The following is a 27,494-nucleotide window of genomic DNA, read 5'->3' as shown; positions in this document are numbered from 1 at the left end:
TACTAATGTGCCACAAGCAGGAAGTTGATATCACTAACCATTCTCATTTTATTTAGGTGTATCCATAAACATGGCCCACCCAGGAGTATCCATATAAATGACCAACCCTGTATATCAAGAGAGACTTGACAGAACAACAGCCAGGGCACCTTGACTCCATAAAGGAACACTTTACCAGGACCACATTGTTCCATCAAAAGAGACACAGATTTGGATTATACAGGATGCCAGCTTAAGGGACCACGGCCCTGACTGGAAGAAAGCAGATCTTCTCCATTGACTGTCATGAACCTATGGCTACATTTGGAGAAGCCTGGATGGGAGCATCCAATCACATAGCCTCCATGGAGATGTTCGGAGAATACATGTTGTGACCCTCCGGTCACCTGGAACCCATGGATACATTTGGGGAAGCTAATATTGTGACCCTCTGGTCACCAAGCCGATGAAGATGTCTGGGGAAACCAGGCTGGAACCATACAGTCACCTAACCACCATGGATATGTTTGGTGAAGCCAGGTTGAGACCATCTGGTCACCTGGCCACGTGCCTCAATGGACTGTCAGCTTCCTAAGCTTGACGTTACTTCCTCTCTGTTGGTGCCCGCCCAAAGCGAGGTGCCACAGGTGGGTGTAGTTTTCCCTGGAAGCCTACAATTTGAAACTGCTCTAACCCCAGTGAGTCAGCGAAAGTGTGAGACTCTGTAATTTTGCACCATTGTGGGTATTTTGCTGGAACAGTTCTATTTGTTATTGGTTGTTTGGGAGTTCAATAAAGTGTTGCCATGCTGTAAAAACCCTCACTCTGTGTTGTCTGAGTAGTATTACGCTCATGAGAAAATTAGAGGGGCATTCAGTGGGATGATCCCTGGTCCATGCTGTCTCAGGCCAGTGGATGAGAACACATACTGACCCCCTGTGTCTCCATAGGGGCACTCCTGAAACTTGCTCTGCAAAACCCCGAGTTCCCTGGTGTCCCTAAATGGGTTATTTCACCCCATGCGGCAATCACATTCCTAATCGCTTTTTGACCCTAAGAATGGCCCTGGCTAGCGAGTGGGACAGCAGGAACTCTAGTCATGCGCTATAATACAGACAAAAGGGGAGATAAGTAGAAGAATAACACCAAACAAACTTCTAAACCGCAATCTCCAGAGATGACTCCTAAACGCTTTCTCTTTCTACAGCTCACAGCTCCCAAACCAACTCCAAGGTACAGCAAGCTATCACTGGCAACTACTCAAGCTAGGAGGTGAACATTTATACCAGAGGGGAATGGAGAACTCAAAACAGCTGAGATAACTCAAGAAGGAGAGCTCTACGAGACAAACAGATGTGTCTAATCCTTACAACACCCGAACAAAGGTAATATGCACAGCTAACTAGAAGGCAAAGCAGATCCATCCAGTGCAGGTGCAGGTGAAGCCAGATGCCACAGTCTTCTGACTCCTCTCTGTCACTGTATCTTCGTGAGACACCTGGGGAGTACTGTAGAATGTCTGAATCATTGTTTTCTGCTTTATCATTGGTGTTTGTCCATTCCACACCAATATAAAGGCTTAGTTCAGACTTTCCACAGCAGCCATATCTCAGCAATGGCCACTTTGGGGAGGAGCAAAACAGGACTCCAATCAGAGAGAAACAAGGAATGGCAGAAGAATGGAGAATGCAGCATACAGTTGTGTTCAAACGTTTACATGCCCCAGCAGAATATTTGCTTTCTTGGCCTTTTTTCAGATAATATGAATGCTAACAACAAAACTTTTTCTCCACTCATGGTTAGTGGTAGGTTGAAACCATTTATTGTCAAACTACTGTGTTTTCTCTTTTTAAATCATGACAACCCAAAACATCCAAATGATCCTGATCAAAAGTTTACATACCCTGTTGATCTTGGCCTAATAACAGGCACAGAAGTTGACACAAACAGGTTTGAATGGCTACTAAAGGTAACATCATCACCTGTGAACTGTTTGCTTGTAATCAGTGTTTGTGCATTAAAGCTGAGTGAGTTTTTCATCACGATCACCTTTCTCATATATGTGCCTCCTCCGTATATGATGTACTACACTCATGGCCCTCTTTTACTGAACTTTCACTACTGAGTTGAGGCTTCCTTAAAGTTCCTCCTTTTGCATATTATTTATTACACCTATGGTGCCTTACTATTGGTCTTTCACTACTTTGTTGCAGCTTCCTTGATGGTTTTACATTATAATAAGAGCCTGCTTTTTTGAACTTTGCTTCTCTATATCACTGACTACACTTACACCTTTTAATTATCCAATTTTTTCATGTGTATGGACTTATATTTACTGTATGTTAACTCAAGTATGGTACTATTTGCTGACCTGCAGTGGCACATGTAGACATACATTTTATACTATACCTATTGGATTTTCTTGCACATTTATGGTCACATGTGATACCCCCCTCACCGCCCTTTTTTGATGCTGGCACATTGCACTTTATTAACCAACCTGACGGCTGTGTCCACTTTATACCGGATTATATTTATTTTATACTTGTTATGAATTTATGTTATGTCTTGTGAGCGCCTTAGTGCCACCACTTACCATATTTGTTAATAAAGGTAATTTTATTTTATAATAGTTCCTTTGCCCTGATATTTTTACAATCCATTCATGTAACCCATGTCTCCGTTTTATCCCTCCTTTTCGGCTTCCCATGATGAACATGGCACGTCATGATGGGGGGACTGACACCCTCTCATTACGTATGTCCCTCACTGGTTGTAAAGGAGTTAAATAAGTTGCTTTCAAATTACAGCTGAACCCTCTCCATACAGCGTGGTTTTGTCTGCTTTATATAGAAAGCAATCAAGAGTAACTTGAGTGAAGGGTGATAGCTCTGATGACAAAAGTTTAACCTCTTTGGTGCCACAGTTAATGGTGGCAACAACATTTTTGAGGTTAGGTTAGGAATGGGAATAGGAATGAGTTCCTTTCGATACCCATTTGCTCCTCATGATTCAATCATGGTTACCAAAGGGTTGTAATGACAGTTAGAGGCCTATTGAAGGCCCTTGTGTCTGCCATGTTAATATATCTAAATACCGTATGTACAGTAAGAGACCACTAACTATACAATAGACTTCAGTACTATGGTATTGCAGTCTATTAATAAGTAATGAAACAACTGTAGATTCAACTTGTGCTGTCGAAAGGAACTTAAAAAAAAATGTAAAAGACATTGAAAGTTATTAAAGAAAATTAAAAAATATAAATGTTAAAATGATGCCCTTTTCCCAACACTTACAAATTAGCATAATATTTATTATATTGTCTGAACTAATAGAATATCAAAATCTTTATCACATATAATGAATGCCAAAAAGGAAAAATCACCGGACACCTGGCAGCATTTATTTATGTGTATGGATAAATTAATTAGCGACTGGCTGGCAGTTAATGAAAGAACAAACTTTTACAGTGAACTTCTTCATTAGAAAATAGGTGCTACATCAAAGATGAAGATAATTGACTCTAAGGCAGATGGGATGTCTCTTCTCAGCCAGAGACATTTCATAGCGGAAATGGAAATGCCATATTTCCCTGACATATTGATAATATTCTAATATCAACACCATCCATCGATACATTATTTCTGTGATCAGGGGATATATTCGCTGTGTGAGCTCATGCATGATGATTTTCGCACTTTGGAAAGAAGAAAAATGGATATATGATAATCAAGTTTGGCTGGTGTAGGGTGATGAAAGTATGTGCAGAATTATGGCGATCATATTATTCTACTAGGAGTTTCCAGTGGGAAATATGACACATTAACTAGAATTATATCTTTGCAGCTTGGTTTCTATGCACACAATTAGCCATCCCCCTTTCACCTAAGAAGGAGGAGGGGTGATGGGTGTGGAAAAGACTCTTTATAATATCTGATCCCAATACACTCATAGATAGATCCAGGAGAGACAAATTTAATTGTAAGCCTTCTCTAATTTATGCGGCAATTTCTTCTGAAAATAAACCCCATATATAATTGTAATAGCCATCTTATTTTATCTCTTTTGTTTTATACTGTTTTTTCCTTGTGTGTATGCCATATTTTTGTCTTGTTTGCAAGCACTGTACCGCTATTTTCTAAGTTAAATCTGAAATGTAATAAGTCTGTACCTTGTTGCTCTAAAGATACCCACAACCTTGAAGGGGGAAATAATAGACTAGTTGTATTACCCACAACCTTGAAGAGGGAAATAATAGACTAGCTGTATTACACCCAACCTTGAAGAGGGAAATAATAGACTAGTTGCATTACACTGTGTATTCCAGGGTGCAAGAAGAGCACTTGCCAGGAGCTTGGGAGAGTTGTGTGTGTGAGTATATTAATGTGTCAACTAGTGATGAGCGAGTATACTTCTTACTAAAGATTTCCAGAGCTTGCTCGGGTGGTCTCCGAGTATTTGTGAGTGCTGGGAGATTTAGTTTTTGTTGATGCAGCTGCATGATTTGCGGCTGCTAGACAGTTTGAATACATGTGGGGATTCCCTAGCAACCAAGCAACCCCTACATGTACTCAGGCTGGCTAGCAGCCGTAAATCATGCAGCTGCGTCAACAAAAACGAAATCTCCGAGTACTCACTAATATTTGGAGACCACCCGAGCACGCTCGGGAAAACCCGAGCAACGAGTATACTCCCTCGTCACTAGTGTCAACCATAGCAGATGTCTTGCTGACCTGCAAAACGGCAAGTGTGATGTACAAACTGGCAGTATAGTGCATGTTTATTAGCCTATTGGGTTAGGAGAGTGGACAAGTGAGTGTGAGAAACAGAGTACCACTATATAGTGACCTTCAAGTCACATGTGCAGTGAGTGGGCAGTGATTGTGACACTCTCCTGTTCCTGAAACATAAAAATTAAAATAATACGTTATTGTTTAAACTAATAAAATATCAAGATTTTGATCACATAATGGTTGCCGAAACTAAAAAAACATTGAATTGGCAGAATAGCTTTTCGTTTGTCACAACCACCATTAAAAAAAAAAGGAATAAAAAAATATCAGAAAGTTGAATGGAACCCAAAATAGTGTCAATAAAAACTATAGCTCACATTGCAAAAAACTAGTCACATGATAATACAGAATGAAAAATAAAAAAGTTATTGCTCTCAGATTATGGCGACTGAATACACATTTTTTGGTTTATTTTTTTTTTAGTAAAACAAAAAAGAAATACATAATTGGTTTCACCATAACTGTTCTGAGCCATAAAATGAAGATATAAGGTCATTTATACTACAAAGTGAGCGTTAAAATGTAAAATACAAAAATAATGGATAAATTGCATTTTTTTGCTACCCTACCACACTTGTCATATTTTTTTATATATATATATATATATATATATATATATATATATATATATATATATATATATATATATATAATAGGACTGGTGGAAGGCACCAAAGACTAATTAGAGATGATATAAGGTGCGTTTACAGTCCGTGGTCCACTGTGCAGCTAAGACACCTGCTGCTTGGTAATGACGGACTATATGGCGGTATTATGTGAGTACACACGGGTTAGCTTCATGCGGAACGAAGGAAGCAAACCTTGTTGCGTCACAGGGCTGTGATACCACACAGAGAGCGCAAGCAAGGCGACACAGAACTCTGCCCCAAAGCTCAGGGTAAGAGTCCCTCTAGATCTCTTGCGATCGACACCACTACTGTGGTGCCAGTGAATCAACTATTCTAAACATTTACCGCACAAGAGTGTGTGCAGCACCACTCTGATGGACGCCACCACTAACCACCCTAACTAGGGCCAGGAAAGCGCACTATCTGCGCATGACGCCGCTCTGGCGGTCGCTGTTAACTAGATTCAGTATCTTGTGCTAATGTGCAGCATAGCACTGTCATGCGCTAGGTAGCTCCACTATTCACGAGCAGGCAACAACTCTAGGGATGGGAATGATTCAGAGCTTTCATCCATCGACAGGCATACATCCACACACACAAGTTTACACTAGCGCATGCCCAAGTGGCCATGCGAACCTTTCATAGTAGCAGGGCTGTGGGACCTTCCTGATGGTCCAATAGGAGCAGCAACAGGACCTGAGCATGTGACCCCCAACCTCCAATGGGAGGTCGTCCCATGGGCAGGCTCAGAGTGGGAAAGCAGGACTTAAGGTACCGTCACATTTAGCGACGCTGCAGCGATCCAGACAACGATCCCGATCGCTGCAGCGTCGCTGTTTGGTCGCTGGAGACCTGTCACACAGACCGCTCTCCAGCGACCAACGATGCCGAGATCCCCGGGTAACCAGGGTAAACATCGGGTTACTAAGCGCAGGGCCGCGCTTAGTAACCCGATGTTTACCCTGGTTACCAGCGTAAAAGTAAAAAAAAAAAAACACTACATACTTACCTTCCGCTGTCTGTCCCCCAGCGCTGTGCTTCTCTGCACTGTGTAAGCACAGCAGAGCGGTGACGTTACCGCTGTGCCCTGCTTTCCGGCTGGCACTTACACAGTGCAGAGAAGCACAGCGCCGGGGGACAGACAGCGGAAGGTAAGTATGTAGTGTTTGTTTTTTTTACTTTTACGCTGGTAACCAAGGTAAATATCGGGTTACTAAGTGCGTCCCTGCGCTTAGTAACCCGATGTTTACCCTGGTTACCAGTGAAGACATCGCTGGATCGGTGTCACACACACCGATCCAGCGATGTCTGCGGGAGATCCAGCGACGAAATAAGGTGCTGGCCTCCTAGCTCCGACCAACGACATCACAGCAGGATCCAGATCGCTGCTGCGTGTCAAACACAACGATATCGCTATCCAGGACGCTGCAACGTCACGGATCGCTAGCGATATCGTTGTTAAGTTGTTCAGTGTGAAGGTACCTTTAGTCCCTGAAATGCCTGCTTGCTGCTGATCAGTGCTGGCTACAGAGGCAGAGCCTGGAAAGTAGCAGTAACCAAGTGCACAGTATCAGCTTGAGCCAGACGCTGGGACCAATGTCTCTGCTGAGCAGGTTCCACTGTGGCTGGAGGAGAATGGGAGACTGCAGTGGACATGGTTCGAGATTCCCCCTGTGCAGTGGTGGGAACTCGACACATAACATATACATGTATCATATGTATACTATATCATGTTCCCTTATCAGTTGTTTTGTTTGTGTGTAACCCATTCACTACTTCCATCTATCCCCCACTCCCTGAAGATGGCTGGACCATCATTGTAAATACATCATTGTAAATACACACCTGTGCTTTGTATCTCCCTCGCCTCATTGTAGATTGTAAGCTCTCACGAGCAGGGTCATTTTGTGTTGCTTTAATTATTGTATTGTTAACATTGTTACTTATGACTGTTGTGTTTGAAGCTGTTAAACTGTAAAGCGCTGCGGAATATGTTGGCGCTATATAAATAAAGATTATTATTATTATATACTCGAGTATAAGCCGAGATTTTGGCTTATACTCGAGTTATTGTCCCAGGTGGTCGATAGGAGTGGCGGCTATCACATCATACTCACCTGCTCACGATGCAGTCTCTAAACTTCCCTGCTCACCCGCACCCTCCTGGTGCGGTCTCTGTTTCTCCGATGGTTTCCGGCACCCGCAGCTCTTCCTGCGATCTGAGGTCACGTGGTAACATAGGCGTGGAGCACATATTTATTACTTTAATGAGCGGTACCATATGACCGCTGAACACAGGAACAAGCTGCAGGCACAAGAGATCTTCTGAAAAGCAGAGACCACACCAGAAGGGTGCGTAGGACTGGGGGAAGGTGAGCCATGCGATATTCACCTGTTCCTGTTCCACTGCTGGGCTTTGTCTTCCGCATCCTCTGGCTGGGATGTTCAGGTCAGAGAGCATGATGAAGTGCCCTCTGCCTGAACAGTCACTGCAGAGACCGGGAAGGCACAGTAGTGCGCGGCGGTGGAATGGGGACGGGTGAACATGCCAAGTGCCGGTGTCTTGAGTCAGCGGGGACACCGGTGCACTATGGGGGCCAGGTGCGGGAGTACACTGGCACCAGACCCCCAGCGACGAGAGGTGAGTATGTCATTTTGTTTCAATCGCAGCAGCAGCAGCATATGGGGCATATCATTCTATGGAGCATATTATGGGGGCATCAACCTTTGTGCAGCATTATATGGGGCATCTTATGGGGCCATCATTAACCTTTTATGCAGCATTATATGGGGCATATTTTAATATGGAGCATCTTATGGGGCCCATCATGAACTTTATGGAGCATTATATGGGGCGTATTTTGTATGAAACATCTTATGGGGCCCATCATGAACTGTATGGAGAATTATATAGGGGCTCCTGATTCAATATGGATATTCAAAAACACTCAACCTACTGATGTCTCAATTAATTTTACTTTTATTGGTATCTATTTTTATTTTTGAAATTTAAATACAACTGAATCCACGTTAAAGGGGTACCAGAATGCAAGGAGAATGAAAAAATAGACTACTGTGCTAGTACAAACAGAATTCCCATCAAATTCCTGTGATGGGCACTGAAGTCAGGAGATATGGTGAGGCTGCAGGGAATAAATAGTGTGTGCTATAATACCCTGCAGAACACAAGTTATGGTTTACCCCGTGCCGTACAGGGAAGGAAGGGCGGGCACAAAGCTGAAAACACAATTAGTGCCACAATGGGCCGAAACTCACCAAGGTAGAAGAGCAGCATAGAATGATGAGGTGAGGTCCGTCCTAATTCTATGGTGAAAGGTCTGGCATTAATCAACCGTGGCGCAGCGGCGCGACAAGGGTCAAATACAATTGGTGCCACACTGGTACAAGACTCACCAAGGTAGAAAAACAGCGTTGTATAGCGAAGTGAGGTCCGTCCTGGTACTACGGTGAGAGGTCCGGCATGAAGGGGTGCAAGCAGGAGAGCAGGCAGGCGGGAGTAATTAACCGCAGCACAGCGGCACAACAAGGAAGCTGCTTAGAGCCAGGGAAATCTCTGGCTGGTGGTGTCCCTGGATATGAGCAGGAGAGCAGGGAGGGGAGGGAATGGCTGGCACGAAGCACAGCGTGTGATGTCACACCTGCTACGGGGCGGCACAGAGACCAGAAAGGAGTTGCGTCCTTCTTCATCAGGGTACCCTCTGGGCCTCCTGACACAACATTTCCGCATATGCACAAGATCACAGCACACAACATGATTAGAGATGGGAGAACATGAACAGTAAAGTTTTAGGTCCATACCGAACACCTACGGTTTGGGTTCAGCACCCTGCACACTAGGTGTTTCTATCGCTGCATGACAGTGCTAAAAATACTGGTGGCTCTGATCGGTAGTAAGGTCATTACCAGCAGTCAGAATGCTGTGACTCCCTCACTGTCAAATGACAGTGTAAACCTGTAGCTGTGATCAGAGGTAAAATGTTTACTTCCGGTCACTGGCGTCAGCTGATGGGACAACTACTCCCATAAGCCTATGCCTGCTGCTGCTAATAACAGTGAGAGCAGGCAGCAGCTTATGGGAGTAGTCATCAGCGGCAAAGTGCATTATAAATAAATAATTGAAAAAAACGGCATGGGTTCCCCTGTACTTTTGATAACCAGCCACAGAAAAATTACAGCTGCTGGCTACAACCCTCAGCTGCAAGCTTTAGCAAGGCTGGTATCAAGAATAGAGGGGTCCCAATGCTGTTTTTTTAAATTATTTAAATAAATAATTTGAAAAAACGGAGTGGGGTCTCTCCATTTTTGACAACCAGGCAAGCTAAAACAGACAGTTGGGGACTGGTATTCTCAGGTTGGTAAGAGGCCATAGCTATTGCCCCCAAATCTAAAAGTAATAGCCTTCATCTAAACCAGAATAGGCACATCTATTAAATACACCAATTCTGGTGCTTTGTCATGCTCTTCCTACTTGTCCTGTTGCGGTGGCAAGTGGGGTTCACATTTGTGGGGTTGATGAAACCTTTGTATTGTCCGGTGACATCATGACACCTCTCCAATACTAACCCTATATTTATATTCATTTGTAAATAAACACACAGACAAACTAAAGTCCTTTATTTGAAATAAAACCCCCACATTTTTACTTTTCTATCTAAAAATAATAAAGTTATACTCGCCCAATGCCCATTCCACTGAAACCCTTGTCATCTGTAATAAACATAAAATATTAAACAATAAAAATACTCACCTAATGCCCATTCCATTGAAGCCATGGTGTCCTGTAAAAAATAAAAACAACCATATCCCTCACCTGTCTATCGTTCTGTCCCATGCCGTAATCCATGTCTGGGGAAGAAAAAATAGTTTTTAACCTGGTCAGTGCCAAGATGCAACCGTCCAGGCTGAAAACCACTTAAGAATGAGCTGCTGAGACTTTTTATCATGGTGCTAGAGGTGATCTCACGGAGGTCAAGGGACATGAGCTATTGTTCATATGAGTGTGAACCTTGATTCTTGTTGCAGATTGAATTGATGTTTAGTAATTTTTTAATGGCTGCTGTTTACCTATTGAATCAGTCCTTGCAGGTTATTATTCTACTATCTTTGGGAAACAAAGGCACAGGATAATTGAAGAATTGATGTTTGATTATATGTAGTGTTGAGCATTCCGATACCGCAAGTATCGGGTATCGGCCGATATTTGCGGTATCGGAATTCCGATACCGAGATCCGATACTTTTGTGATATCGGGAATCGGTATCGGGATCGATATTAATGTGTAAAATAAAGAATAAAAATAAAAAATATTGATATACTCACCTCTCCGACGCAGCCTGGACCTTACCGATGTAACCGGCAGCTTCCGTTCCTAAGAATGAGCGCTTGAAAGACCTTAGATGACGTCACAAGCCGTGACGTCATCTAAGGTCTTTCAAGCGCTCATTCTTAGGAACGGAAGCTGCCGGTTACATCGGTAAGGTCCAGGCTGCGTCGGAGAGGTGAGTATATCAATATTTTTGATTTTTATTCTTTATTTTACACATTAATATGGATCCCAGGGCCTGAAGGAAAGTTTCCTCTCCTTCAGACCCTGGGAACCATACAGGATACCTTCCGATACTTGGTGTCCCATTGACTTGTATTGGTATCGGGTATCGGTATCGGCGATATCCGATACTTTTCGGGTATCGGCCGATACTATCCGATACCGATACTTTCAAGTGTCGGACGGTATCGCTCAACACTATTTATATGTTGATTACCCATTGTTTGCAAGTTGATTGAATATTCAACTATTTAAATCTATTGGCTTGAGGTGGATAAAAATAATGAATCAGTGTTACTAATCTCCCTCAACTTCAGAGTAGATCATAGCTGATTATTTACATGCTGCAGCAGTTATGACACTACTACAGCACATGTGGTGACCGCAGCTAATCATGCTATATGACATGAGCATAGTCTATTAGCATAGGTGCTGAGTCCAGTTATTAGCTGCAGTGGTTAAGTGTGCTATAGTCATGTTGTCTCTGCTGTAGCATGTAAACAATCAATAGGAACAACAAGAGAGATCGGGCACTGGAGCAGGGGGAAGAACAATGCTGATATTATGACATTAAAATTACATTTAGAATACAATGTACAACTTATGTTGTACAATGCATTAACTAACCTGTCAGTGTTTGACTGTCAGTTTGTCTGTCAGGACCTGTTTGAGGCAGGATCTGATAGAATGAGAGATATGACTGAAACTGAAAAAAAAACGTGTTTAGTCTGCGCTGCTGGAAAGATGCCTTTTGCTGCAATATTCATTAGAAGGTCCTTTATTATCCACTATGTATTTCAATGCTGTACTGGCATCTTTATCAAGTGTAAAAGGAAAAAAACAATAGGGTAAATACACTCTGGTACATGGAGATATTTATAGACCAAATGGGCCAAAAGAACTTAGCGTATCACCCACTGAGTTTTGGGACAGGGTTCAAATTCAAAAAGAAGAGACAGAGGAGGAAGAAGAAAAAACCCACTCTGAGGGTTTGGAGTTAAAAATCAAAGGGAGGCCTGTAAGACAGAAGGAAAGAGAACAGAAAAAAAAGTGTGCAAAGTAAAAGAAATACTACCGTAAAGAGTTGATAGGACACATAAGGAAACAGAGAAAGAGTGTGTAACTATTTTATGTGAATTCACAGCTTCTGCTATCTTATGGTCTTTACTAGTGTTGAGCATTCCGATACTGCAAGTATCGGGTATCGGCCGATACTTGCTGTATCGGAATTCCGATACCGAGATCCGATACTTTTGTGGTATCGGGTATCGGGTATCGAAACAACATTAATGTAATAATGTGTAAAAGAGAGAATTAAAATAAAAAATATTGCTATACTCACCTCTCCGACGCAGCCCGGACCTCAGCGAGGGAACCGGCAGCGTTGTTTGTTTAAAATTCGCGCGTTTACTTGGTTACGTGAAGTCCCGGCTTGTGATTGGTCGCGGCGGCCATGTTGCCGGGACGCGGACCAATCACAGCAAGCCGTGACGTAATTTCAGGTCCTTGCAGGATTTTAAAATTACGTTCCGGCATTGTGATTGGGCGCGTCGTGGTCACATGGGCGACGTAACCAATCACAAGCCGGGACGTCACGGGAGGCTGGACAAGCGCGCATTTTAAAATGCGCGCGTCCAGCCTCCCGGCTTGTGATTGGTTGACCGCGATGCAACCAATCACAAGCCATGACGTCACGGGAGGCTGGACAAGCGCGCATTTTAAAATACGCGCGTGTCCAGCCTCCCGTGATGTCACGGCTTGTGATTGGTTGCGTCGCCCATGTGACTGCGGCGCAACCAATCACAACGCCGGGACGTAATTTTAAAATCCTGCAGGACCTGAAATTACGTCACGGCTTGCTGTGATTGGTCCGCGTCCCGGCAACATGGCCGCCGCGACCAATCACAAGCCGGGACTTCACGTAACCAAGTAAACGCGCGAATGTTAAACAAAGAACGCTGCCGCTTCCCTCGGTAAGGTGCAGGCTGCGTCGGAGAGGTGAGTATAGCAATATTTTTTATTTTAATTCTTTCTTTTACACATTAATATGGTTCCCAGGGCCTGAAGGAGAGTTTCCTCTCCTTCAGACCCTGGGAACCATCAGGAATACCGTCCGATACTTGAGTCCCATTGACTTGTATTGGTATCGGGTATCGGTATTGGATTGGATCCGATACTTTGCCGGTATCGGCCGATACTTTCCGATACCGATACTTTCAAGTATCGGACGGTATCGCTCAACACTAGTCTTTACCACTGTTTCTCCTTTTCTTTTCTTCGTCCTATCTATTGTTTTTACTGTCTACTACATTAGGGTTTTACCCTATTGTGTGCTTCTCCCTTTACAGTCACTGCCTATTCAGAAGTCTAAGGGGTAAGGTTTCTCCTTGTGGACAGTGACATTCCAGCTCTGGCTTGTCAAGGTAAGGAGGCTTATTCGCCATGCAATGCTCCTCTGGGAAATGTAATATTGCTGAAATATTCTTGTAATATGACTTAGGATAAAAGCCAAATCAGTATCTCAAAATGAGATACTGATTTGGCCTTTATCCTAAGTCATATTAAAAGACTCGTTAAAGGGTTTTTTTGTGATTTGTAGGATCACTACTTCCAACAGGTGGCGCTATAGAGTTCATGTTCTCTTTTTCTCTGAAGAGGCAATTTGCATATTACATTTCCCAGAGGAGCATTGCATGGTGAATAAGCCTCCTTACCTTGAGAAGCCAGAGCTGGTATGTCACTTTCCACAAGGAGAAACGTTACCCCTTAGACCTCAGTCCAGAGCCTCTCACCTAGCCAAATCAATTCTCCTGCTTCGCACTGACGAGGGCCAACAGCCCGAAACACCATGTCTGCAATGTGAGATACTGATTTGGCTTTAATCCCAAGTCATATTGCAAGACTCGTTAAAGGGTTGATTGTGACTTGCAGGATCGCTACTTCCAACAGGTAGCGCTATAGAGTTAAGTCCTCTTTTTCTCTGAAGAGGCAATTTACATGTTTATTCAGAATGAGAGATATGGCAGATACAAAGGGCATTGTTAGGCCTCCGGTTACCATAACAATCCATTGGCACCCCATGATCGCTCCGTGGGGATTCCGATGGGCTGACAAAGGCTGCCGGTTTTCTCTGTCAAACACCTCACATGCCACTATTGACAGCTTAATCTATAGGGCTGAAGTGCTGGAGTCAGAGCTAGGTCCAGTCTCAGCACATAAAGAAAGATCTCAGCTGTGTATAGCTGCCAACTCTTGCTGTTGATGGCACGAGCAAAACTCTTTTGCCGGTGTCATCCCTGAGATAAAACTGTACACCCTATTTGCAGTAAATCACTTGCAATTTGGACAAACAGAACATTCCATTTGTGGGAACAGAATAAATGTCCCTGATAGTTTTAAAACCAAGCTGGGCATTTTTTTGTTTAAGGAATGACCTGTCATTTAAGTCGAGCCATGTGTAGAAAACCAAAGGAACTACTTCGCCCTATGATTGGTCTCTTCTCCTCAGGCTGTAAAATACTTCATTTTTATAAAGTAAGCATTGCTCTCTGGAATGAGGAAGCCTATGGTTTAGGCAGCATGAAACTGCCTGAACAGCAATTATAAAGTACTATTCTTCTTCATTTACAAAATGGCGAGAGCAGTTATTCCAATATGTTTGCTGATGGCTCCAACAATGTACCTTACTTCTGCAACAGGTAATTTTTTCCAGCTTTTCTACAGAGAACTGTCAGTCTTCTGATATTTAATTCTCTTTCTTTATCGCAACTCTTCAATTTCAAAGTAGTGTTAGCCTTAGGACACTAAACTGTTTCGAGATCATACACTTGACTCTATGCAGTTCAATAATGTGTGACCACCTGGGAATTTTTTGTGTTTAGAAAAAAAAACAAAACATAAGTGTACTCCGAGATGGGAAAATATCCCAGTGGGAATAGAGGACATGACTTATGAAATTCCAGTTAGCGAATCATCTTAGCATCTCCCATATGACATGTATGAGCTGACACATTTACTACTTCTTCTTACCATTAAGTCTTCTGTGGTAATGAAATGTTTATGACAGAGACGAGAGAGACAACCACTTAAAACTCTAGAAGGAAGTTCAGTTCTGCAAATACTGAAGTGCCATGCAAAGAAAATACTGAATTACTTACCACAAACTTATTTTTTTTCCACTTAAAATTCTGGAATTTTTCTCCAAAACATAATTTTACATAAAATTCAGCCGAAAGTTATAAAATAAATATAGTAACAGCAAAATGTGTAAAATTATGCTCCTATTGTTGGAGCCTCAGTCGTAAATTCCACCATAAATGACTGCATGCTTCAATATTTTGCATGGTAAAATGATGCTCACCATGACGGAAACCTGACAAACTTCATTATAGTTAGCAGAATGTGTCATAAATTGTTGATGTCCATCATGTACATTGTTGTTATAGCGGAAAAGAAATACGGACATAATAGTGACGGTGTTAGCAAAGTCTCAACCATACAAAATTCAGAATTAATAGTTCTTGATACACAGCTAGAAGTAAAGTGATTATGTTAAAAGGTAGCATGTGGGCTTCCACTAGCGAAAGTATTGGAACTCCTTGTAAACTATGTTACTAACGAGCTCATTTATAAATGGCATAACATAAGCTTTTAAGAAGATTTCTAAGTGTGTCCGATGAAATTTTTGACTATTCATCCAGAAGAGCATTTGTGAAATCAAACACTGAAGAGAACCAGACTCAAAATCTCTGAGTTTGGTTAGTCTCAAAGGTGTTCGATGGCAAATAGGTTAGGGTTGTGCACCGCAACTCGAGTTCTTCCACAGCAAACTCACCCAACTATGAATTTATGGACCTTGCTTTGTGCACTTGGGTCATGCTAGTACAGAAAGGAGCATTCTCTAAACAGTTCCCACAAAGCTGGAAGCTACAATTGTCCAAAATGGCTTGGTATGATTAAGGATTAAGATTTTCCTCAATTAGAACTAAGGGGTCTGCGAGATTCCTTGAAAAAGAACATAATATCCCTCCTCCATCAAACTTTACAGTTGTTAGGCAGGTAACATTCTCCTGGCACTAGACAAACCCAAGTCCATTGATCAGACTTCCAAATCGAGAAATGTGACTTATCACTCTACAGAATACATTTCCACTGTTCCAGAGTTCAGTAGTGCCTTGTTTTCCCCACTACATTATCTAATGCTTGGCATTATGCTTAGTGATGGAAACAGCTGCTCGATCATGGAAACCCTTGCCATGAAGCTCTTGGCACACAGTTTTAATGCTGATGCTAAAGAATGTTTGTAAATCTGCAGTTGATGAATCAGTAGAGTATTGGAGACTTTTATATACTATGTGCCTGAGCCCTTGGCGACCCCACTCTGAATGTGGCTGAATTGCTCCGGTTCCCAAGTGTTTCCACTTTTCCGTAATATCTCTCGCAGATGATCATGGAATATTTAGGAGGGAAGAAAATCCACAAACTAACTTGTTGCACTAAACAATGTGGAGCTGTGCTGTTCTGCTTCATATATTCTTTACATCAAGTGGAGGTGAAAACATCTGATGAGTAGCGGAGCTGAGAGTTGGAAGTTCACCAATTTTCATTAATAACAGGAAACGTGATCAACATAAAGGCAGTGAAGAAATGTGAGAATATTTAATATATTTAGATACAAATGAAAATATAATTCAATAAATTAATTTAATTATGGTGGAAAGTAAAACAGCAGAATAATGCTGAAATGACTAATTGAACTATTTGCATACTAATTATTTGTCAACAACCTCCGTTCGTTGTAATACAAGCAACTATTCACATGCCCATTGTTGCAGCAAATATTCATTCACTTTATATTTCATATATGTGTCCTTTGACCTGCAAATTTATTGAAAATTTACTAAAAAAATCAATTTTTTTATTCCGATTTCCCTTCCACAGTTTGAAGCAGCATTGTTTATAGATGCTTAAAGGAAATCTATTGCCTAATTGCCTAGTATCTGCTGCCATGTAGTCGAACCCCGCTGCCCAACAATGATTGACAGTTTTCTGTCAATGCACAGCGTACACAGAAAGCTGACAATCAGTGGTGTGGGCAAGTTATACAGAGCTCAACATTCATAGAACTGGAAACTCTGCATCAGATAAGAGTTTTTAATCAAAACTGCACCAACCAGTAAAGTAAGTGATACATCACTAGATTGAAAAACTGACAAAATCATATGATAGATTTCTATTTATCCAGAGAATATGCCAATAAAAATGCCTAACAGCTGTTTGTCTCATCTCTGAGACCTTTGCTTGTATCATGATAATGAAATTTAATGGAATCTGTTTCTACAGCAGGAAAAAGTGAAAGTTCTCAAGTGGCCATCTCAGTCTCCTGACCTCAATATCATTGTGCCACTCTGGAGAGATCTCAAGCACACAGTTCATGCTAGACAGCCCAGGAATTTACAGGAACTGGTGGCTTTTTGCCAAGAAGAGTGGGCAGTGGTGATGAGCGAATGTACTTGTTGCTCAAGTTTTCCTAAGCGTGCTCGGGTGGTCTCCGAGTATTTTGGGATGATTTGCAGCTATTAGAAAGCTTGAATCCATATGGGGATTGCTTGTTTGTTAGGCAATGTCCACATGTATTCAAGCTGTCTAGCAGCTGCAAATCATGCAGCTGAGTCGACATAAACTAAATCTCCGAGCATGCCAAAATACTCAGAGACCACTCGAGCATGCTTGGGAAAACCCAAGCAACAAGTATACTTGCTCATCACTAGTGGGCAGCTTTACCATCTGAGAAAATAAAGAACTTCATCCACAACTACCAAAAAAGACTTCAAGCTGTCATTGATGTTAGAGGGGCAATACACGGTATTAAGAAATGGGGTATGTGAACTTTTGATCAGAGTAATTTGGATGTTTTGGGTTGTCATTATGATTTAAAAAGAGAAAACACAGTAGTTTGACAATAATTGGCTTCACCCAACCACTAACCATGAGTGGAGAAAAAGTTTTGTTGATGTTATCATTCAAATTCTCTGAAAAAAGGCCAAGAAAGCAAGAATTCTACCGTGGTATGTAAACTTTTGAGCACAACTGTACCTGACACTGCTTAAGAGGGTACACTTAGCTGATATTGTTTTTAGAATGAAAAAGTGAGATTATGAGGTTGAATAGACCTCATCCTTCAAACATCGCTAGAAGGATAACCAGAAGTCAAGTCTATTGAGAACATTCCTGTTTTTCCATATGGATTTAAAAAAAGTGAAACAATAGGATTGAAGGCCGCTAATTTAATCTATTGTCCACAAACAACTTCAAGTACATACCGTATATCCATGATTTATTTATTTTAGGCTCACTTCACATCTGTGGAGGCTTCAAGGTCAGTTGGGCACCATTAGTGTTCAACATGGAAGGGATATGGCACTAATGTAAAAAAATGCTCATGTGAATAGAGCCTAACACACTTTGTACTTACCAAATTTCAGCTGTCTTTTCTAATAGAAATAGCTGATCTTAGATACTAGTTAGAGGTTTTGCTAATGTCAAGGCCTCAAATGCTAAATAATTTACAGCCTAGCCTCATATTCTCATATAAACTTCTGAGAAACATTGAATTAAGTCGGTCAAAGCTACAAAGTCTGGACTAAAAACAAGATACTAGCTTAAAAAAACCTCTAGGACTTTATTTTACTAAATTAAACGTTATTTTAAAAGGAAAAACTGAACAGTAAATTAGAATTAGGACTAGTGTTGAGCATTCCGATACCGCAAGTATCGGGTATCGGCCGATATTTGCTGTATCGGAATTCCGATACCGAGATCCGATACTTTTGTGGTATCGGGTATCGGTATCGAAACAACATTAATGTGTAAAATAAAGAATTAAAATAAAAAATATTGCTATACTCACCTCTCCGACGCAGCCTGCACCTTACCGAGGGAACCGGCAGCGTTGTTTGCTTAAAATTTGCGCTTTAACTTCCTTACTTGAAGTCCCGGCTTGTGATTGGTCGCGTGCCGCCCATGTGACCGCGACGCGACCAATCACAGCAAGCCGTGACGTAATTTTAGGTCCTTCAGGATTTTAAAATTACGTTCCGGCGTTGTGATTGGTTGCGTCGCGGTCACATGGGCGACGCGGCCAATCACAAGCCGTGACGTCACGGGAGGCAGGACACGCGCGCATTTTAAAATGCGCGTGTCTCCTGCCTCCCGTGACGTCACGGCTTGTGATTGGTCGCGTCGCCCATGTGACCGCGACGCAACCAATCACAACGCCGGAACGTAATTTTAAAATCCTGAAGGACCTAAAATTACGTCACGGTTGCTGTGATTGGTCGCGTCGCGGTCACATGGGCGGCGCGCGACCAATCACAAGCCGGGACTGCACGTAAGGAAGTTAAAGCGCGAATTTTAAGCAAACAACGCTGCCGGTTCCCTCGCTGAAGTCCAGGCTGCGTCGGAGAGGTGAGTATAGCAATATTTTTTATTTTAATTCTTTATTTTACACATTAATATGGTTCCCAGGGCCTGAAGGAGAGTTTCCTCTCCTTCAGACCCTGGGAACCATCAGGAATACCGTCCGATACATGAGTCCCATTGACTTGTATTGGTATTGGGTATCGGTATCGGATTAGATCCGATACTTTGCCAGTATCGGCCGATACTTTCCGATACCGATACTTTCAAGTATCGGACGGTATCGCTCAACACTAATTAGGACCCATTTAATGGAATATTCTGCATTCTGGAATAGTCTATGCTAAGTCTGATTAGAACTCAATAGATAATTGAAGTTCCTTGGATGAAATGCAGAAGATACAGAATGTGTTTGTGGGAAAAAAAAGTACTTCATTCCAAAAATGAATGAAATCATTTGTCAAATGCTGATAAAACAAATTGCAGTGAGAATTATTCTAGAGAACGGATAAGACCTGCAAACATACTGTACGTCCCAAGAGGCTGACACTGGTACCTGAGAACACAAGTACCACCTTTGTGGTCACCATTATGTAGAATATGGTTTGTCGGAAAAGTTATTTTTTTTAATTAGAAAAATGAAGCAATTCTATTTAACCACGTCAGGACCATCTGATTTTTCATTTTTGCGGCTTAGGTTTTTCCTCACCTTCTACCAGGAGCAATAACTTTAATATTTTTCCATCAATATATATGAGGGGATATTTTTGTGGAACAAGTTGGAGTTTTGATTGACAATATTCATTTTTCAGTATCATGTACTGAAAAACGGGGAAAAAATCAATTACTGCGATACCAACATTGCATAGTTTTTTTTATATTTTAGAAGTGAAAACAAATTTTGAAATGTATGAAAAATGTTGTTTTTGGCACCGTTTTCTGAGATCTGAAGCTTTTTTATTTCTCTGTCAATGGAGCTCCATCAGGGCTTGTTTTTTGCATGGTGAGCTGTAGATTTCAATGAAATCATTTTGGGCTACGTAAGACATAAATCACTTTTTATTGCATTTTAGGAGGAGAAATGTAGTGACTAAAAACAACAAATCTGGCTTTTTTTTGCCATTTTGGGCATTCAGTCTATGTTTTAAATAATTTTGTATTTTGACACACCAGATTTTTATGAATGCGCTGACATCAAATAAGTTTATAATTTTTTTTTTATCTTCCAATTTTAAAACTGTGAAAAGATGGGTGATTTGAAATTTGATATTTTTTGCTATTTTTAAAACATTTTTCAATATTTGCATTTTTAGTCTACCTAAGTGATTTTAACCTGTGTTTAATTGTTTTTATTATATACTGCAATTCCACAGAATTGTAGTATATAGGATTAATTGTGGTCTGCTTTGAAGCTAAGTCTATTGCTGAGCATGAGAGGAAGTCCAAGATGGCAGTGACAGGGGCCTTTAACAGGCCCCCGGCTGCCATGTTAACCATTGGACTCCTGGAATTGCTTGTACAACAGTAGTCACAAATTTAAACAATTAAACAGCGGTGATCCTGGCTAGTGCCATTCATACTCCACAAATTTAATGTCCCCTATCATGATCTGAGACCTCCATTCCCCAGAACATAATAAAAATAATAAGTAAAAAAACTAAAAAACCCTTGTAGTAACCTTATCTTTTACCTCTCTGAACCCTCTATTCTTCACCGTCACCTGTTCAGTCCGTGTCACATCATCTGATTGCCGCAACTGGCACTGAAATCCCTTTGATGGCTCTTTGATCTTCCCCCATAGTTTAGAAAAATGGCTGCCATTTTGCTGAATCCATTGTCATGGGTGTGTCAGGTGTGATATACAGTCTTCCTGGGTCTGGCTATAGAAGGTCATTGAGATTAGCTCTACAAGCACATTCTTGGTTTTTGCATCTCTGTTATGAAGTGATATCCTTCTCCCTCTAGGAATCAACAATTACCTCCACCTTCTGTAGATTATCAGCACACCCTTGCTGAAGGTCTAAATATCTTCAGTCTCTTCAGCAAGGTGCTGGTGTTAGCTCAATTTCCCTCTGTGTGGTTGGAAGTACTAGCAGTTGGCCAGTGTCTTCTTGGAGTATTCTTGGAGGATTGCTGGCGTGATATCTCGGTGGTCTTCTCAAGCTAAGCGAAGTTTATCCCCTCATTCATCGACCCTTTCTTCCTTTAGTTGTAGTGGCGGCTGACAAGCACTTACCCAGTCCTCTCCCTATCCAGGGCCTATTGCTAGGGTCATGCAGGGATTAGGTTCCTGCTTAGCGATAGGTGCAGAACCTATTTAGGGATGTTTTGGGCAGACAGAGTGTTGTTAGATCTGCCTAGGGGTCTCAACTTCCCCCTTACTGTTTGGGCTTCGCCTTCCTCTCCCTCTCCCAGCGCGACATCCATGCAGAAATGAATGATAAAAATCTGCATTTTGTGAAATGCGGATTTTTGTAAAATTTAGTTCTAGTAGATTTCCCTGTCTAAAAATTATACAGCATTGATACATATGTAATATTAGCTCTAGTAAGATGATTATAGTTTAAAAATATGGCAAAAACAAATAAATCACCCACTTTAAATTCTTAAGCAACAACCTAAAGTGCTAGACAAATAATGATCAATGTTTTTCATAAAAAAAAATTTCAATCAGCATTCCATAATTTTATTGGGAGGTTTACCAATCTATTTTCCATATTTTTTTTTTAGCTTCATAACATTAAATTTACACTAATGTATCATTGTAACACAACTTAAATCTAATAATTTATCTTTAACCTAATCATTCTTCATGATATATATATGCAGCGTGGAGCATGTCAGGGACTTTTAAAGCAGGCTCAGAAACAGATCCCGCAAGACACAGGGATTATGCCAATTATATTATATACAGTAGCTGGCATCTGCCTCTAAGGCCGGGATCACACTTGCGAGAAACTTGTACGAGTCTCACATCTCAATACCCGCATTGCCACCCAGTGTTAGACTGACGTGCCAAGGGCCCACCGGTAACATTGACATTGAGGGCCCACTTTTCACCTGCATGCAAATATTATACTACCCTCATTCACAAATTTAATTATATATCCACATAATAGTAAACTAAGTAGTTTGGTTAATAAATAATGATATGCTGCTTTTTCTGTACAGATTAAATAATGTGAATTATGCCAAGTACTGCCCATATAGTGGGGTTGGGGGCCCAGATCTGCACAGGGGCTCACCGGGGGATTCCCCTGTTAACCTGTGGGCCAGTCCGAGCCTGCTGCCACCGGCACTCAGACCGGAGCGCTCAGCTGCATAGAAATACATGCAGCCACAATCTCCGGTCCCGATTTGTATCTACAGATTTTGTGCATCTAATGCAATTCTGTGGGGAAAATCGGCACAGAAAACTCACACAAAGTAAAAATAAGACACAGTGGGCATGAGATTTGTAGAAATCGTATCCACTTTGCTGGAGCAGTAGGACGATTTTTTTTTTTGCGCAGAGAAAATTAGCAATGTCAAAACCTCACCAAAAACTCATTGTAGGAACTTAACCTCAGAGTATTATCCAAATTCTAAAGGATCTGTTGTAGTGTCTGCTTGATATGAATACTGTTTGCTCAGCCTGAAGCTCCAGATGAAAATGAATCACATAGGTCCCATATACGGCTGTGCATGGCACCCGATCAAGCACATGAATGTAAATGAAGATAATAAATCAACTTGTAGAGCTTTCTAGCTGAAAGGATGAGCAGTTCTTTTACAAACACTGCACAGTGATAAAAAAAAATTATAGATTTCTCGCAGATGCCAGGATGTATAGTATGCGATGTAACCCTGTCAGTCATACTGTCCAAACAGCAATCCTGCTCCGTTTATGCTCAGCGCGGAGATAAGGCCGACATGTAGGAATACTGACCTGCCGATAGTGAGCAAATTATGTTTTACACAGTATGGGATATATCTTCCTCCTCACACAACAAGTACCACTATTATTTCATCATGTCCCAGATAATCCCTTTCAATGTTACCTTTCTAATGCAGCAAAACTTCTATTGGGTCGATCCACGGACTCCATAGCTAAAATGTAACCATGGCTGAGGTAGAGGGAAAACTACAGCATAGAGTCTCCGTGCTGGAACAGTAAATGGGCTACATGCACATTAGGGATCACCTCCTTAATGTGGCCAGAAAAGGGGAAAATGTCAGCTCGACCACAAGAAGATCCGAAGTACGGAGATAGACAATGCCACGGGAAAAGCAATGGCGGAAGAAGGAATTTATTCCAGGGTTAAGAAGACCTTCAGTTAAAAACACAATTTATTAGAAGTAAGTCGAAAAAAAATGATAACCCCTGTATAGGGATATCTAGCAAACACATTTCAGATGAGGGATTTTAATCATTGCAATGATTATAGTCGCTCAGCTGAAACGCGTTTGCTAGATATCCCTATACAGGGGTTTTATTTATTTTTTTGACAAACCTAATAAATTATTATTTTTAATAAAGATCTTGATGCTGGAATTACTTCCTTCTACCTTCTTATGTGACATCAGACCCCTTACGTTCAGAGCCCCTATGCTGCTGCACACATGCTGGTGGCAATAGTCTTTGCTTTGACATGTTGTCTGTGTTACAAACATTATTACTCATTGGCATGCACTTTAATAGTACATACCTAATCCGTCCAATGTGCACTGTAGTTCTAACAATTTTGAACATCAATTTGCCTACAGTTCAACATTCTTTAGGCATTTAATTTGATAGCAGCATGAAGTAGGGCTAGAGACCCTGATTCCATAGATGTAACACTTATTGAGCTGCTTAGTGTAGTCTTTATAAAAACATATTGTTTTATCAGCAGGAGATTATCACTAGAGGACTACTGTCAGGTAGTACAGTCATGCCTCCAGCCATTGATTGGCAGCTTTCTGCCTATGCACAGTCTACACAGAAAGCTGCCAATGAGCGGTGTGGGCGGGGATATACAGAGCTCAACATTCAGAGAACTGCTAGATCAGCAGCAAATAATATAGTTTATTATTCTATCAGCCTAATAAGTGATAAGTCAGATGGCACAGCAAAAACGCGGTGACAAATCCATTTCTTACAAATCTATTTCTTTATTACTTACCTTCTCCCACTCTCTTTCCGTATTCAGTAGTATAACCAACAGGTTGGGATTCGCTTGGTATCCATCTTCCGTAAAGGACAAATCTCTGCCATCCCACGTGACATTTATCATAAATCTGTGAAAATGGGGAAAAGAAACAGTTATGAAAGCAGTGGTTAGTATAGACGAAAAGGAAACCCAGCTGCTGCTCAAAACAAATTGTAATAAAAACATCTTTTATCGATTTACTCTAAAATGTAGAAAATGTGTAAGATTAGGAACACTTGGCCTGCGCGTTTCACGCTTTAAAATCCTTTAATCAACATCATTTTTTATTTTTTATGAAAGCAGTGGGCCATTCAACAGATGACTAACAAATTCATTATGCTTTTCCTCTTTTTTTTATTCTGTTCCTAGTTTTAGCAAAAAAATAAAAAACTAAATAAATAAATGGCTTTGGATTTGGTTTTATCTGCAGGACCTAAAGATGTAATATACATTTTTACACACAATGACACAAACAGTTAAATTAAAAATGTGTTTTTATGTAATTTCATGTAATCCTTGCCACCACAATTACTGTACTGCAGCCTTGTCAGTGATAGAGTTGGTGTGATGAAAATCTTTCAGACAGTATTTTTTCTCTATTTTGCTTAACTTCAGAATGATTTTCTTTATGTTGGGTTCTTTGTGTTAGTAGTTTACCCACTGCACTCTGCAAGATGACAATGATTTGATTTGCTGCTTAAAAATCAATAGTGTGACATCTGCTCCAGTGATTTTATAGCTATCCGTAGGAACATTTTGATGGCATTTTTAGGCTGTGAATTTTCCTGCCAAAATTACGGCTGCAAAATTATTAGATTGTCAGGGACCTTAAGCAAACTATAAATTGATGCAGAATCATCTCCGTACAATTCACTAGTCTTCCCTAAATCTTAAAAAGCTACTGGAATCCTCTGGGCAATGATTTCTCATCAAGAACTATTGTATTTGTACATACATGTTTTTGCAAGAAGTTTGGTAGAAAAGAATAAAGAGTCCCGGATGGTTGCCCGTGTACATCATCTGCAGAATGTAAACACTTAGATTCTTTTTTTTTTTACTTTTGTGTGTCTTTGCATGCAAATTATACTATATGTAAAGGTAATGAAATAACAATATGAGGTTTCTTTTTGTGTGCTACAGATTGTATGATGTCACAAAATTATGGACCATAGCATGCATAACTATAGTTATGGCCAAAAGTGTTGGCACTGTTGAAATTGTTCCAAAAAATGAAGTATTACTCCTAGAGAACTATTGCACTTACACTTGTTTTGGGATACATACTTTTAGCTCCTTTGTATGTTGTGGATCAACACAGAAAAATACAGAAGGAAAAAAGTCAAATTGGACAGAATTTCACACAAAACCCACACGATGGGCTGGACAAAATTGTTGGCACCTCTCATAATTTTCGGTAAGCAACTTTGCTTCCAGCATGTGATGCTCATTCGAACTCACCTCTGGCACAATTTGGAAAATTTGTATGTATATATATATATATATATATATATATATATATATATATATATATATATATATATATTAAGATCTTTGATTAATAAATGTGAATATGGATATGGAGATTATGCAAAATATAAGCCTTCTGGTAAGAATAACAACTGGGGTCAACCCGAATTTCAAGCTTTTGATACTGTTTGTTGAGACAATGCATCTAAGGCCAGCGTCACACTAAACATATGAAAAATTGGCCCGAGTCTCCCTGTCGAGAGCCGCAGGAGTAGTTCTCCGTATGGTCATCCGTGTGTATTGCATTTGCAATGCGATGATGTGATTTCCTCGCATCTATGTATCCGTATGACAACCAAATGACATGGGTATGGCTTTACATTTCTCACTGCTTTTCCCCCATTGAATTTAATGTCTCAGTTGGCTGAAATTAGGAAAATGTGTGTGTATTTCTCGCAAGTCACACGGATGGTCCGTGTGGTGTCTGAGTTCTTCTCGTACCCATAGGTTTGCATTGGCGAGACTCGGACGATATACGCATAAAATCAGAGCATGCACGTAGAATACGTCTGAGAAAAAATGTGGTGATGTGAGCTGCCCCATAAATTAACACTTGAAAAAGGCATCTGCCGAAATGCGTAGTTCTAGGTGGGGAAGGGGTTAAATCTTTGTCTATACCTGTAACATTTTTGGATTCATTAAATATTGAGAAGTTCTTTGCATAAATGTCTATCACTGTTCCTTCTACACTCCCATTTTTTGCTTGGATACAGCTGTGCTTAGTCTGGACTGAACTACTTCCGTGCTGAAGCATCTGAAATGGCCATCATAGTATCGAGCTGAAATTATTCAGATTTTTTCATAGACTAACACTGCTCCGAGTGCTATGTGATGTTTTCTTGCATAGCACAAGTCCGTATTTACGGTAGTGTGACCTCGGCCTGAGTCAACCTTGTATGATACTGTCTACTGAGCTGTTGTAGCTAAGCCTATCATACGTGGTAATGTCTGCTAAAGCAGTGGATTTAAGTCTATATTTGCTGTCTGCTATGTACAACATCCATTGATAATTACAAAGCCCATAACAAATATCAGCAAGGTATCTATAGACTCTTCTGAATGTGAAATAATTCTAGACTACAGCTGTTCAGATCAGTCAAATGCCCTTTTTCACATATTTGTTCTATCTGAGTTTTTCATAGATCGGATACATACCCATTATAGTCTGTGGGCCTGTTTTCATACTCATTTTTCATCCAATTTGCAGATTTAACATTCAAGTGAAGGGATCAGTGAAACAAAGAATAGCAGTCTGAATCCACCTGGGTGTCATTCTAGTACAGGCCATTGTTTTACTGTTTAATGGGTAATATTTAATTGGAAGCTTGGAAATTTGACTATTTTTATAGAATCTTATCATAGTTCTCTGCGCTGCAAAACCCAATCTTTCATTTTGGAGAGGCGGTCT

The 27,494-nt window shown here is 40.9% G+C and overlaps 1 protein-coding gene across 3 annotated transcripts in view; it reads right to left on the bottom strand.

Moving 5' to 3' along the window:
- The window catches only part of GRIN2A (glutamate ionotropic receptor NMDA type subunit 2A), a 678,902-nt gene that overhangs the window by 130,870 nt on the left and 520,538 nt on the right, over positions 1 to 27,494 (bottom strand). For all 3 annotated transcript variants that reach the window (XM_077275211.1, XM_077275210.1, XM_077275212.1), the window contains one exon: positions 24,533 to 24,647. In XM_077275211.1, coding sequence (XP_077131326.1) covers positions 24,533 to 24,647 — 115 coding nt within the window. The remainder of the gene's footprint in view (positions 1 to 24,532; positions 24,648 to 27,494) is intronic.

The sequence above is a fragment of the Ranitomeya variabilis genome, chromosome 7 (assembly GCF_051348905.1).
Source record: "Ranitomeya variabilis isolate aRanVar5 chromosome 7, aRanVar5.hap1, whole genome shotgun sequence".
In the NCBI taxonomy this organism is placed as follows: Eukaryota; Metazoa; Chordata; class Amphibia; order Anura; family Dendrobatidae; genus Ranitomeya; species Ranitomeya variabilis.
This window is presented reverse-complemented; position numbering and strand designations above follow the sequence as displayed.